The sequence below is a fragment of the Nasonia vitripennis genome, chromosome 4 (genome assembly GCF_009193385.2).
Source record: "Nasonia vitripennis strain AsymCx chromosome 4, Nvit_psr_1.1, whole genome shotgun sequence".
In the NCBI taxonomy this organism is placed as follows: Eukaryota; Metazoa; Arthropoda; class Insecta; order Hymenoptera; family Pteromalidae; genus Nasonia; species Nasonia vitripennis.
Window position 1 is genome coordinate 31,950,385 of NC_045760.1, and position 14,761 is coordinate 31,965,145.

A 14,761-nucleotide genomic window follows, 5' to 3' on the forward strand; every position below is an offset into this window, starting at 1 on the left:
GTAAACACTCTTTCTCTGCTCTACAGCTCGCGTCGAGATTCGCCTCGAGTCCCGCGGGGCCCGCGAGCTTTCTTTTTCTCTTGTATTCTCCGCTTCGCAGCAGCAGCGTCATGCATATTTTACCGATTTTCACAGAATTCCTTTTCTCGCTACTTTATTCTCTTGTCGCGCCTCTATGTATATTCTTCGAGCGAGCGGCTTGTATGTGTCTTTCTCTCGCTCGCGTCGAGCCCGCGAGGCTTTTGAAGCCGAAGCGGAGGCAGATTTCCACGGGGACTTTGCGATTAACCTTACGGACCTGTCGATCAGAGCCCGGGAGACTTTTGCTGGGATTTTTCTTTCCAGGCGGGCGAATTGTTTGGGATTTGGAAGTAAGAGGCTTGAATGATTTTTGCGACAGCTTATTTGTGTCAACTTTCTACCCCACAACCATAAAGCTTCTCTAGCTACTTTCAAGTTCAAGATCGAGCCATAAATACCTCCGCAGTTTGATATCTGATAGCTCGCCTTGATAAATCAAACACATATACCAGCCGAAGAAACCGTTGATTTATCCATCCATTGAAAACCCGCTTAAACACAAACATCGTGACATAACAGCGCCATAACTCATAACATTTTCCAAAACGGACACAAAACTCCAGCCTCGCACTGCCATTCAATTACCGTCGTTTCATTACGAGAGATTCGAATCTCCGCGCCCACAGAAACCGAAAGTCACGAGCGCATCGTCCGCGCGCGTCATTTCGTGCATCTCGTATAACTACAAACCTCAGACGCCTCGCACGTGTCTCTGCTCATTACCCTCTTGCGCGTAGTGCCATTATATCCCGTGGGAATTGTCCCGCGCGCACACGCGTATGTCCTTTCTCCGCAATTATCATCGCGTTGCGCCGCGTTTTTCGTTCCACTTTAACACTCCCGTGCCTATACGTACGTTTCGGCGAAAAGAGAAGATTTCACTCCCGAGGTCGAGCTCGACACGCGCTCGTCGGCTTTTCCCCGCGAGTCTACGCTATAAAGCAATCAATCAATGCTCGCGAGAGAGGATCCACGTGTGTGTAGGTGCGAGGACTTTTACTCGTTGTCGGCGGCGGCGATGAAAGCGATGCACCTGCGCCGCCGCCGACACTTTTCCTCCTCTAGCTCTAAGGCAGTGTAATCGCCGGCACGAGTGGATGCTTTCTATAATGCGAGCTTCGTGCGACGATTAGAGCGCGGCACGGGTTTATCGAGATTAATTATTGGGAATCCGGTGTATTCCGGCCGCCGCTGGTTTAATTGACCGAGCGAGGTGTAGGAGAAAACTCGGCGCGAGGGCTGATATTTCACGACGCTACGGAATGCCGCTTCGCGAGCATTTCACTCGGCTTTCCTGCGCGTGTATATAAGAAAGCCATCGGAGGGAGATAAACACTGAAATCTTATCTGCAGCGGCTAATTTACACCCCCTGCATAACGCATATCTCCAAATGCGATTGGACGCGACAAAACCCGAGCGAACGGCCCCGTAAACATTTTCATTTCGATTCGTGTCAAAAAGAGGGGTGGCTATAAAAAAAACGCGACGAACGAGAAGGAAATCGCCGGGGCACTCGGTGGAGAAGCAGACGCGGAGACGTTTAACGGCGTAAACGACCTTACGCGGTAGACTTGACCCAGAGTAACCGGCCCGGAATGGAGAACGTAATTTCCCCTCCGGCCGCTTTTGCAGACTCTCTTGTCGCGAAGTCCGCCGCGTTGCGGGTATATAGCTCCGGGGCATATAGGAGCCTGAACGTATGCTTCCTTCGTGTGCACAGCTGCACACGGTGACAAGTACGCGGGCTTTTCCGTTCGGCAGAATTTGGTGTCGCTGCGGTTTGGAAGTGTTTGATTTTATTGGCGATTCTTATGCGGGATAGCAATGAACTTAACATCGTTGTCTTCTCCAAACGCTAGGTGGCGCACAGGTGCTCTTCCGTTTCCCTCGCCCAAAACGTGTGCGCGGAATGTATGTATAGAGGCATGCCTGTACACTGCTCTCTAAATCTAAAAGAGTGAAAAATAACTCATTTCGAGTCAAAATTGAGTCACTCTTTGCAAAGAGTGACTCAATTTTGCCTCTAATTCGAGTGATTTTTCACTCTTTAGAGTCATTTTTCATTCTTTCAGATTTAGAGAGTCACCTCACGAAACCTGCTGCTTGGGCCGCTCATGCCCTAAAATTCTAAAAACCATACATGTCCAGAAGCTCATTGTTCCCCAAGCGTATCGGGCTGCATTTTAAATATTTGTCCGCGCGCGATCCGACGTGAAATAGCCCATATGCACATACGTATATATACATTTACTCATCAGCCAGCGCGCACCTACTCGGTCTGCTCGCGGGCATATCGCCTCTCTTGAGATCACTATGAATGTCGGAGTAACGCTGCTGCTGCTGCAGTTGGCTGCGGGCTCAATATGGAAATAAAGAGCTTCCGAGTTTCGCAACGGAAAATATATACCCGAGCGCATATCCCCAGCCTATTTAACTTACCTCCTCTGGCGTCTTCTTCGTCTCGCGGATTTTTTCGAAATTTCGCGAAAGTGATACAGCCGTGCTGACGGTGACTGCAAGAAGTACCTGGAGGGTATACGTGTAAGCGATTGTTCACCTTTCGCGCGTTACCATATTTATCGAGTGCAGACGCAAAGTGAGAGCGACGCAATTTTCGGAGAACGATTGACCCGGTTTTTCGCCGATCGAGACCGCGATTAATCTCGCCGTGTACACGATGGTTAAACGAGTTCAAAGTATAGCGACAATTATTATCAATTATCGCGCTTATAAGAGAGCGACTTCCTTCTTTCCGCGTTAAGAGACCACCTATAAGCTGTACTTAAGCCCGGTTACGTAAATTATCTCTCTCCCCCGGCGATTATGAGAAATAAGCCTCGCTACTTTAACGCAAGAGAGCCAAATTGCACTTTACGAGCAAAAATCCTCCATCGAACACAATGTACTAATGAGATCGGATGTGAGACGCGATCGTAAAGCGATATTACATCACGCGCACCGAATAAAACGGCTGCAGAAAGTGCAGAGTGCGTTAACTTCCGGTCATACTTGCCCAGAGCTCCGAGATAGCGTTTCATTTACATAACCGCGTGATCCTACTTAGGAGGTGGATACCTGCGATTCTCTCGCACCTTCTTCTTCGCTATAACTTCTGCTTTGCCTATACATTGTCTCGTTTTCGAAATTTTGAAATTCGTAAAATACAAATTTAATGCAGCGTGAGTCAGCGCATTGTTGCAACAGCTGCGACAAAATGACGCGAATGTATCTTGCAAAACCATTCTGCATTTATTAAGTGAGGGTTCGAGTGAGGGTAAGAAAATGAAAGACAGAGATTTTTTTATTTACAAGATATGCATATATTTACACGCGTGGTGCACAATGTGTACACGGAAATACATATAGCGCATAAACGCGTCACTCTCTTATATCCAGCGAGAGATTTCGTTCGATCGCTCGTCGGATATAACCATAATCACCAGATACGCGCGTCTGGATTTAATGGTATAATATAAAATAATAAATTAAGTAATAATAGTACAAAAAATTATAGACACATCCACACAAGAACTCTTTTATGGCTTGGCAGCGATGACGCCGCGCGTTTATAGTGATGTCGAGCGATTCTTCCATTGACGATGTATAAAAACGTTCTCTATATAAAAAATAAACTTTATCAGCAAACGCAACAATCGTAAAGTACAAATTTCTCCAGTCATCGTTCGATCGCTTAGTAGAAGTCGCAGATTCTCTCGCGGTAAATCAACCTGTAATCTTGACTCTGAATCGGTCTTAAGGTAGCACTGAACCCCAGGCAGCTCATTCATACCTTACAAAAACGGACAGTCGCGCACTCCATTCAGGCATCGTGATTGTGATTTTTTTTTCCGCGCTAACTATCTACGTTGCCGTAAGAGTAAACGAGTATAAAAAAGAAAAGCATAGAGGATACACTCACACGCTCGCAGGCAAAAACATGCACACGTGACTCCGGCGAGAAGCACTTTAACCCAATGACCTTAATGAGTATGAATTATTTAGTCGTAACGAAGCTCGAGGAAGCGAACGCAAACTCGTTTTCCTCCCGTCTTCGCCGTGTGTGTGTCTTCCGCGCGACGAAAATCGTCCAACTTTTCAAAACAAACTCCGTGTGTGTTTGCAAATATACTCGTATATGTGCGTGGGTAGCATTTTCCTTCAGCCATAGTATTCGTGTCAAGATCGCGACACGATTTCGCCGAGAGCCGACCCGAGAGGTCAGCAGCTACTTTCGTCGAGTCGGTGCGCCTCTGGCCGAGAAAGGGTCTTCTTCTCTCTCCGCCTCCTTTTCCACCTCCGCTGCTGCTCTCGACGATCTTGAGGCTCCTTAATATTTACGGTAGGATCGTGAGAGTGAAAAGCAGTTCCTGCTCGGGAAGATCCTTCTTACTTTCTCCTCGAAGCTGGCTCGATTGTTTTATCAAGGAAAAAGCACTAACAATTCGGACTCCATACGTTTGCATTCGACTAATAACATCGCTTTCCAATTAATTGAACGATGCATGGAGCTGCCTTTTTTTAATTACACGCTGAGTATTATATAGCTACAAGCTGTACAAAACATTCTATCTTCTGAATGGCACTTTCACTGAAAATTTCGTCGAACGCTGTACAAATCTGTATCAGGTGTAACGGCGATGATGCTTCTTCCGCTGTCTCGTGTTATTGTTACAATAAATACTTTATTTTTAGAATCTTTACTTCGCATCGTTAATTTATGACGTTTTGGTTTTATCTGCGTTGTCCTTCTCGTTCGACGTGCTCTCAGCTTGCTTTTCGCTTTTCGATGTCGATCTCGCTTCTTTGTTCGTACCGTCGTAGCTTTGATTGAAGAATAATGCTATTTTGCTGTCTTCGGACGCGTAAGGCTCCTGGTCTTGACTGTCATCGGCGGGACTTGTGTCGCCCCTCAGTTGCTTGGGTTGTTCCTTGTTTTCGGTCGAACTCTTGATATTGTTGACGATCGACGAGCTTGCAGCATGGCTCAAGTCTCCTCCGTACAGCTGTTCCAGACCCTGTGACTGCGGCAGACCTTGGAGCATGATTTGTCCACCACCGGGCTGCTGTTCAATAGCTGCCAAGATGTTCTGCAACAGTCCGTTCGACAGTACCTGATCGTGCCTGATGTTTCCATCGGAACCTTCAGTACCGTATCCGCCGTCGGCTGGTTGAATTTGGAGCGAGTAGGTTCCTTGGGATCCTTGGATTTGGAAACCATCACCGTCAGCTGTCAAAGTTTGTGCTAGAGCCAGAGCTTGGCCTCCCTCGTCGGATTTGATGAACTGGGTCGCGTCGACTTCCGTCGATGGAATGATGTTCTTAGCTTCGGTACCGTAGCCCTGCGCGGTCAAAGCAGCTGTCAGTTGTTCAGCGGAAAGACCTTGGAGAGACGAACCTCCAGATAACGAGTTCTGACTATGGCTGGACGAATCCGAGAATTCGTTGGAAGCTGATTGCGCGTGAGTTTGCACGCTAGTCACGGCTGCGGCACCAGACTGGTCGGGTGCTCCGTAGGTGTCACCTATCGGATTACCATAGCTGTCTTTCAAGTCGTTTTGATTGTGATTCTGATTCTGCAATTCCAACTCATTCACGTTTGGTGCAGCATATGAAGTGCTCAAAGTGTGGGACAATACATTCAGGAGCGGAGTTCCATATTGAGCATTCAAGCTTTCTGATCCGCCTCCGACATTGACGCTCGCGAAGTTCTGATGGTTCGATGTGTCAAAGTTCAGCGGTTGCGAGCCACCGAAGTTGTACTGGAAGCTGCCTCCATTGTTCTGACAATCGTGTCCGGGGACGGTGATGGCTGGTGCTCCGTAAGTAGGCGCGATAGACGGCTCGATGCCATTGTACAAATTACCGCCACCGCCTAAGGACGAGGGTGGTCCAAAGTTGGGTGCGCCGTACGTCAAAGACGGAGCTGGCGTGTTGAAGTCATTGAACGACAGTGGTGTTCCGTAATTTACGTTCGGTGCTGCCACGGGTGAGTGAGAGTTGAACGAATTAGCTTTAGCAAAGGAGTTACTCGAAGCGAAAGAGTTCGACGAGCTGTGGAAAGACACGGGATTTTGGAGACTCGGAAGCTGTTGATCATGGACGGATGGAACTCCGTAAGTTTTATGTGGCTTGATTGCTGGACCTGGGTACCTGTTTATGTTGGTCAATAAACCAGCTGGTACCGAGTCTCTGAATTTCATGGGAGGTCTTCGTGGGGGGATGAAACCGCCTGGAGGAGGTGGTGGCCTGTATCCTCCGCGATTCCTGTTGCGGTAGTGGCCATTGTTTTTGTGGAAACCTCCGCTGAATTGATTGGAGGAAGAAAAGCCGCGGTGCCCATGAGACGTGAAGGATGAAAAACCTGAATCGAAGCCTCCCGATGGTGGGCCGTAATTATTGGATGGTGCTGGCAGCTGCTGGGCCGACAAATCATCTCCGCCAGAATAAGAGCCACCGTGAGATGGGGGTCCATAAGAGTCACTTATGTGTCCGCCTGTCAGTGCTCCAGGGTTAGGCAGTAATTCGAAGCCAACAGTTTTTACAATAGACAGTGAATTCGCGTCTGAAACTCCGTGTTGTATGTTGTTTGAAGAAGAGCTGTCAATGGGAAGTTGAAGATTGTGTAATGGCTCCGACTGAGGCAGAGTCGGAGGTAGTAAACCATTGTTCTCATGAGATGCAGTGGACTGTGATACTGATGATTTCAAGTTGTGGTCGTCTGGATTGCTCAGTGGAGCTCCATAAGAATCGCTTGGAACATTAGGATCCGTAGGATGTATAAGAACCCCATGATCCGAACCACCTCCTGAGGGTGGTCCGTTATTTCCCAGAGGAGCGCCATATTGGTTTGAGGGTGGACCAAAATCGTTCGAGGGAGGTGGAGGTGGAGGTCCGAAGTCATTCGAGGACGATGGAGGACCATAATCGTTCGATGGAGGAGGAGCACCATAGTCATTTGAGGGAGGAGATCTATAGTCGTTTGATGGAGGAGCACCATAATCGTTAGAGGGAGGAGGAGCGCCATAATCGTTAGAAGGAGGAGCACCATAGTCATTTGATGGAGGTGGAGGTGGTGGGCCATAGTTATCTTGCTGGGCTTGTTGATTTGGTGCGCTCACGTGACCAGCAATTGGCTGCCAGCCATCGTATTTTATATCAGGAGGAGTCGGGGGAGCTGGCACGCCTGGTGGTGGTCGTGGCGGTGGCCCGTAAAGATCATCGGGCGGTCCGTACTGTTGCTGAGGTCCTGATGGCGGTGGTGGTGGACCGTAATCATCTTGGGGTTTGGAGACAAATGGTGCCGATGGTGTCTTCGTTGGTGGCCCATAAGCTTCCACTGACAGTGGGATCGGTGGTCCATGGCCTGGAGGAGATCCACCAAATCCGCCAGATGGTGGTCCATACTGGGAAGACGGGGGGCCACTGAACTTTGGAGGAGGACCGTATTCCGGCTTTGGTGGACTGAACGATGGGCCAGAAGGTGGACCATACTGAGGTTTAGGTGGTCCATACTGTGGTTTAGGTGGGCCGTACTGTGGTTTAGGTGGTCCGTATTGTGGCTTGGGTGGGCCGTACTGTGGCTTCGGTGGTCCATATTGAGGTTTGGGTGGACCATATTGAGGCTTCGGTGGTCCGTAGCTAGATTTTGGTGGAGGTTGCCTGAAGTTAGACTTGGGTGGCCCGTACTGGGGTTTTGGTTTTCCCAAAAACGGTGGTGGTGCATTGAACGCCGGTGGCTGCTCTGGTGGTGGAGGTTCGTAAATTTTTGGAGGACTCCTATCTCCAGTCAATTCGGGAGGTCCGTAAACCGGAGCTGGTCCATTGTAGTTGGAACTTGGTGGTGGGCCATAATCATCAGCTGGTGGCCCGTAAGAATTGCTGAGTCTGTCTTCCGCTGCTACGGAGTCATTCTTCTCGTCTTCTTTTGCCGGAGTAGACTGTGAGCTTGCTTTGTTTATCACTGCGGTGACTTGGCGACCCACAAGTAAAACGCAGAATAGCGCGACTATCACCTGAAACAAAGTAAAAAATAGTCGATATTAGATACGTGGCACCTAGCTACTTTCGTATTTCCCGCATGGCTATATTCGCAAGTCTAATGTATATGTAGTCGCAAGTCACCTAAATATGCCAAAACTGCTTATCACTGCCTAAGTTGTGTACTTTCGTCGTTAGATTGTTATAATAACCAAATTCGTTCCTCTTGTTTCATCACAAAACATAAATCTTTCCACAGCCAACTTTGCGGGAAGATTTATGTAAGCCCAACTCTAAACACACGTTGATACATAGCCCAAATAGCATATGCTTAGATAAAGAAATGCATAAGGAAGGAATAGGATCTCTGGAAAGAAATCCTTTTAAAAAGCCATAAAGCGGAGCAAGCCGACAAGAAGCAGGTATAAATTTCAAGCTTGTTAGTTAGTGGAACGGTAATGCGACGCGTTTCGCTTCTCGATTATACTTCGTGCGAATTTATCGGAGGCCGTGAGAAATCGCGTCTCACCGCGCGCGTACCGGCATATTTGGACATGCGGCAGAGATGGAATAGGAACGTCTGGCGAAGAAAATTATGTAAAGTTGCATCGCCGCTATAATGCGCTCTTTGCCGACTTTCCGTTGCGTTATCCGCGAGACGCACCGCGTGACGCAACGCCACAGCAGACTAAATAAAAATTCGAGTCTATCTCTGCCGTTACCTGCTTTCCAAACGATTTCGCTTTCGTTAACGGGAACAACTTGATTCCAGCGATTTTCCTTATAAAAAAAGTCGTCTCAATTACCGTTTGATTTAAAAACAAAGCAACGCGTAATTATCGCAAGCGCGCACGCCTTTGACTTTCGAGAAGAAACGGCCGAATGAAAATGGCTATGCCAAATTGAAAGATCCATCTGTCTCGGAGCTCGCGTGGCCTGGTGATGTATGTGATTCATGAAAGTCAAATAGAAGAAACTCGACACGCCCCGAGTGGTACGCGAAAAGTGCCGGTTTGTCAACGCCGCGCGGGAAGAGGCCGAAGATCGGCTCGTGAGGACTGTTAGGAAGTAGTACGATGGCCGCGATGCAAGGCTAACATAATAAGGTATACTTTCTCCCGGTGCGTCTCAAATGAGAAATGTCGAGATGATTGTGTGCGCGAATGAATGCAGACTTCAATCCGCTGTCGCGTGCGGATATCCCGCGATGAAAATAAACGCTGGGATATTCCTCCTGTTTTCTTATTCTTCGTCGCCGTCTTGTTCGCAGGCTTTTTGAAATTCATGATGCGCGCTGGCGCTGATGCGTCGGGTGAAATCAATTTTAACATAATGGGAAAATTATGATGATGTCGCTGAGCATTACGCTGATTGATTCGACGTTCGATCGAAGATGATCCGCAATTTTCTAGCGCGCTGAAATTGCGGTTTTCGGATTGGCTGATCGAAAGTAAATTCAAGCTCGAATTAGCACAAGGTTATAAAGCTCGGATTGGATTTGTTTTCGAACATCCGTATGGATTTCCAAGTTCATAAGAAAAAGTCATTCTACAAAATATACCGGATAACAAGCCGACGATCTCTGCAAGTCAGCGCCGATGAAACGTATATCCCAAAGGTGCACATCATGAATCTCATTCATCCTACTACACGCCCGTAAGACTAAGGCTCTGTTAGTGTAACGATTTATAATTTCGAGTGGTTCGCCACCTCTGAGCAGCTCAGGGGTTAACGATTTTCTCGACTCGCGATTTATATGGCTCATCAATCACAATGATGTCACTTCTCTCCCCGATGTTGTGGCGGATAGAAATCGATGACTTTTTTCTATAACGTTCTAGCAGCTGATTATATCTGAAACGTTCCCATGATGACCATCGCGGTGTGTTTGACGTACGTTTAAAGTGAAAGTCTGCAACAATTGTTCTCGTCAAAAGAGCTTTTTTTCTATCGCGCAACAAAGAATGTAAACGATAATGAAAGTACGGATGCATCTCGGTTGCCGTTGATGAGCATTGTAGACTTTCACGCTGGGCGATAGCGGAACTTTTATCTACCTACATGGCTTCATCGGAGAGTTATCTTTTTTCGAACTAGAGGCCAATGTTTAAAAAGTTGCAACAGCAGAGAGATCGAATTACAGGCCGTCTGCAACGCATTAAGCGCATCGACCAGTTCATAAAAATAATGTACAATCCACGAGCTACATACTCCGCGAGTATAGTCCATAAATCAGCAGCGGAGAACAACGCCTGACGCAAATAGGCCATAATTAGACAGCTGGCGCGCTTAACGCAAAATAACGAAAAAAAAAACATTGAGCGCCGTTCTCCAAAGAATCCACATAATAATCCACATCCGGTTAGGATTCTGCGAAAGTATCGGTCGAGACGGGTAGGCGTTGAGGTTTTACGAACACATCAGCGAGGCTAAGGGATACACGGAGCGAGCTGCAGTATTACGAAACATTATTCCACAATGCCTTTACGACCGTGGCAATATAATATTGCCCAATTGGGACGACTGTATTGCCGCTGCTGCAAGAGCCGCGCGCGAGCGAGTGTGCCGGTGTCTTCAAGTTCGCGAAGTGCACGTGAATCTTCGGCGTAACGAGACGTTCTGGTTTACCGTTACCGAGGTAGAAGTAACTCTTCGTTGTAGTAACTTTAGTGACTCATTCCCACGTGATTTTTTGTGAAACTTATACATTCCACATAATTACGAATCTGTTAGTATAATTGCACGCGCAGACAATATCTGCGTAGGAAGTATAAAACTTTCATTTGCATGACTGACTCGATCAATGGAATTAATTCGAAAGCCATTCTCCGGCCTGACATTATGTCGAGCTCGAAAACATTAGGCCTCTGAAATTCGTGCTAATTAAAAGCGGATTGACGCATGAATGCTAATTAAGCGTATTATAGTGTCTCGCGAAGAAAAAGGAAAATCTGCCTAATTCGTGATTTACACAATCGAGAAGAGAATTCATATAAATTCAGCTGCGTGAAAATCGTTGTTGCGCAGTGCGCTCGATATGCTTTTTGATTTCTGTTTTTGAACGAAAATATGCGATAAGCTATTGCGATTTCACGAGATGGTTATACAAGTTTCGTTCTAACCGTTATGTTGTGCAATTATAATTTTGCCTACGTTTGGCCGGTCATTAACACTGAGGATAAATTAAAGCATCGTCCCGCTAATCCCAAGTGTCAAACGCTCGTTAACTCCGTCAAAAAAGCCTCGACACTCACGAATTACCCAAAATCGCGCGCCGACAATAGAAACATTTGGTAAACCACGCAGTCCACTTAGGGTGTGTCAATCGCTCCACGAATAACTCCCTTATACAAACGCCTCCAATCTTTCGAAATCGTAAAAAAAGGGAGCTCTCGGCGTGAAACGAGCGATTCTTTCAATTTTTACGAGTCGCGCACGCAGTGGCGCACGATTCCCGCGTGCAATTACCGAGGAGAAAGAGAAATCTTGAAAAAAACAACAACAGCGCCGAGAAAAGTCGAAAACGAAGCCACAGCGCGATGAGGGTCGGAGATTGTCGGGTTCGCGTGTCGAGCCGATATTATTGCCGCTTCCTCGTCTCTCTATGCACACACACACGCGCGCGCTCGTAGCTGTATGCATGCGTGGGTGACGTCGTGTGTGCGGAGAGGAGGACGATAGTTAGTCTGTAGTACACGTGTGTATAGAGAGGCGATACGTCGTCTCCAGACTCGAGGATGCGCGCGATGTACAGTCAGAAGTGGAAGCGATCGGTTGGAGGAAGTGGTTTTGAAATTGAGAATAATCATGCTAATAGTCGCGTGAGTGTGTGTATGTGTGTTTGCTAAGATCTGTGTTAGATATTGTCGGTACGGCTCCGTTGTGAATAATAAAAGGCGCGAGCTTTTGCCGATAGATGAAGCCGTCTGCATGGGATCTAGATACCACGAATAATAGAAAAAGCTACTGGAGAAGGCCGTTTCCTCTCCGGCTAATTCGCTCGCATTGTATGCTTAATTCGACAGCAGTCGATACCTCAGTCGCGCCGACTTTTCCAGCGATATTCAGCCTAATTCCTGCATCATTCAGCAGCAACGTCGCGCTCGGCAACAAAGGCACGCAGCTCTCGAAGCTGTACAGCGAGCAATGCATCCTTAACCGAGCGTCGCGCGACTGGGTCAAATGCTCGGTCTCATGCATAGTCATACCCTAATCACGCACGTCGGCATATAATTCGCCTGCGGCGCTATACTCCCCCCCTTCCTTATCGTCGATTGCTCCCTCTGCTCTTTGTCCGCTTCGAGCCGCATTGCTGATGTTGATTATTAATTTCATTCTTTTGCACGGCGAGCGCGTGCGCTATAGGTTGTAAGTAGTATGGCAAGAGCCGTATAATAATGATCGATTATGCGCCGCCGGGCGGCGTAACATACTTTCTTTTGTCTGCGGACTTTTCCGCGAATTCCGGGGGAGACGCCCGACGATCGATGGTGGCTTTATGAACCTGCTTTTTTGCTGTGATACGAAAGGTTAGCGCTGTACTGGCTCGTGATCGAGTTAGCGCATGAGCTGCCCCTTTATTGAGTATAAAGAAAAAGAATAAATTTTGAGAAAAATAGACTTTTCACTCGAGCGAAACAAGAGTGTCCTCTTGAAAAGAGAAAATGTAAAATCTCATCATTCTTGGTCCGAGATTTCACCTCATGAAATCGAAGAAGAGGCTACAGCATCTGTCGGGGGGTCCATATCGGAGGAAAAATGAAATTTGAATTAAATACGTTCACCTTGAACGACGTGTTACACGACGTGAGAAAATGAAACGATTTTTCGAACACCATAAAATAGGTCGAATTTCGAGTGTCAAGGAGACCTTTCTCGCGATCACACACACACAGAGAGAGAACGAATAAAAATGGAAATACAAAATCTCAAATTGACCCGCTTTAACTCGGAGCGAAAGTCCCGAGAATGCGGCCAAAGATCACGATACGAATTAAAAGTTATTTCATGTGTTACTGCAGCCTAAGAAAGAATTATCACCTGCTTCTTTCCCCGGTTTTTTACGCGTGATCGTTATTTGCATAGATACTGTTTTATTAATCCACTTTCGGAGCCGAGTGGGAATCGTTAATGGAGTAGTGCGCTCAGTTTGGAGCATTAAATTGGATGCTTCGCTCGCAGGATTTATGCTCACTTTCTGATTCATAAACATTGAACTACAAAATGGGTTAATTGTATTTTTTAACAAGTGTATTCACCTTACAATCAACTTTATCGTCCAGCGGAGTAATAATCCAAGCTACTAAAGTAATTTAGTATTTGTTCATACGCTACGCAATTTTTTGCAAAGATTAAAACCCGCGCGTTCACGCTCGTATCATAGGTTTTTCAATGCGAAGCACCGCCTAAAAGAATTTCGACGACGCGAAACCCATAATACTTTCGCGTGTATAGCGGACCATAAACAAACCTCCTTCGCTCATAATTATCGTGCAGCTCCCGGATAAACGGGGTCCACGAGTGACCGAGACACCGCGTGCGCGGCGAGTAAAAAGTGTGCAATTTCGACGTGCCACCGTAAATAGCCTGGAATAACGATGTATAATGGCACAGAACGAGCTCGAGATTCATACTCGAAATTAACACCTCTGCCGCGTTTTCTCCGGTCGAGCGATTCAAAATCGCGAGAATAGCTCTCGATATTCCGTCTTGACTCGAAATCGAAGCGACGTCGAACGAATTCCAAGACTAACGAGCCGGGAAATCGAAATTAGCATCGATTATCGACTAGCCGCAACCGCTAAAGACGGCGGCGGTCGCGGCGAGTAATGTTTATGCAGGAAAGCTTGCGGGGGCGTCTCGCGATCCGGATTAGCGACTCGCGCGCTTAACCGATAAGCCTCGGAACAATTACACAATCTGCGCTCAAGAATCGGCGCCGAGCTATTAGCCCATAATGGATATGCCTCTGCGATTTACGCCTTTTTCTTTGATCGAGAAGTGATGAGCGTATGCGATGGTCAATCACGTCCTTATCTCAAGCCGGCGTTTCTACACCTGGTTCTAGGATTATTTACACCGCGGGAGCAATTAAAACGTCGTTTTCGCGCTTCTTACTGAGCCATGAATTTCGAATTTGTCACAACGCGTTTATCCGAATCCGAACCTTCTACGCTACAGCCGGTGTACGCGGTGAGAGTGCACTACACACTGATTTCTACCCGCATTGTGTACCTTCTCGAGGTCGGAAAAAGCTGGTCGTTTCACAAACAGAGATACCGGAACTAAAATACCTCTAGTCGTTAGTGTGAATTAAGGCACGAGTCAGATTTACTAGTCGCACTGACACACAGAGGACATCTAACACCGATTTCCCAAGCGCAGGACGAGATAAGAGCGTTATCAAGGAAGTAACCAATAACACAAAGCACAGCACTTTGATGTACGACACTAATCCCGGAAATTCAACCTACCTTAATACGCGCCATGGCACTGTCCTCGAGTCAATATAAATCGATCACTTCCGCTAAATAACAACTGGATCTTCGACACGATTCAGAAGGAAAAAAAAAGTGAAATCCAATCCTCGTTAACCGGCGGCTAAAAGTCTCACATGGTCGCTCACTTCAACTCGCGAACTCACAACGCCGGCTTTCTCGGACTCTGCTGCACGTGCGCGGCTCTCGGCGCGCTCTCAAAAAA

The 14,761-nt window shown here is 47.2% G+C and overlaps 1 protein-coding gene across 1 annotated transcript; it reads right to left on the bottom strand.

Moving 5' to 3' along the window:
• Positions 1–3,378: 3,378 nt before the first annotated feature.
• LOC103317711 (trithorax group protein osa-like) lies at positions 3,379–14,761 on the bottom strand. Its single transcript, XM_008216416.4, has 2 exons — positions 14,533–14,761; positions 3,379–8,094 (listed from the first exon to the last, which is right to left on the bottom strand). The coding sequence occupies exons 1-2, from the start codon at positions 14,545–14,547 to the stop codon at positions 4,798–4,800; spliced, it is 3,312 nt and encodes a 1,103-aa protein (XP_008214638.1). The 5' UTR covers positions 14,548–14,761; the 3' UTR covers positions 3,379–4,797.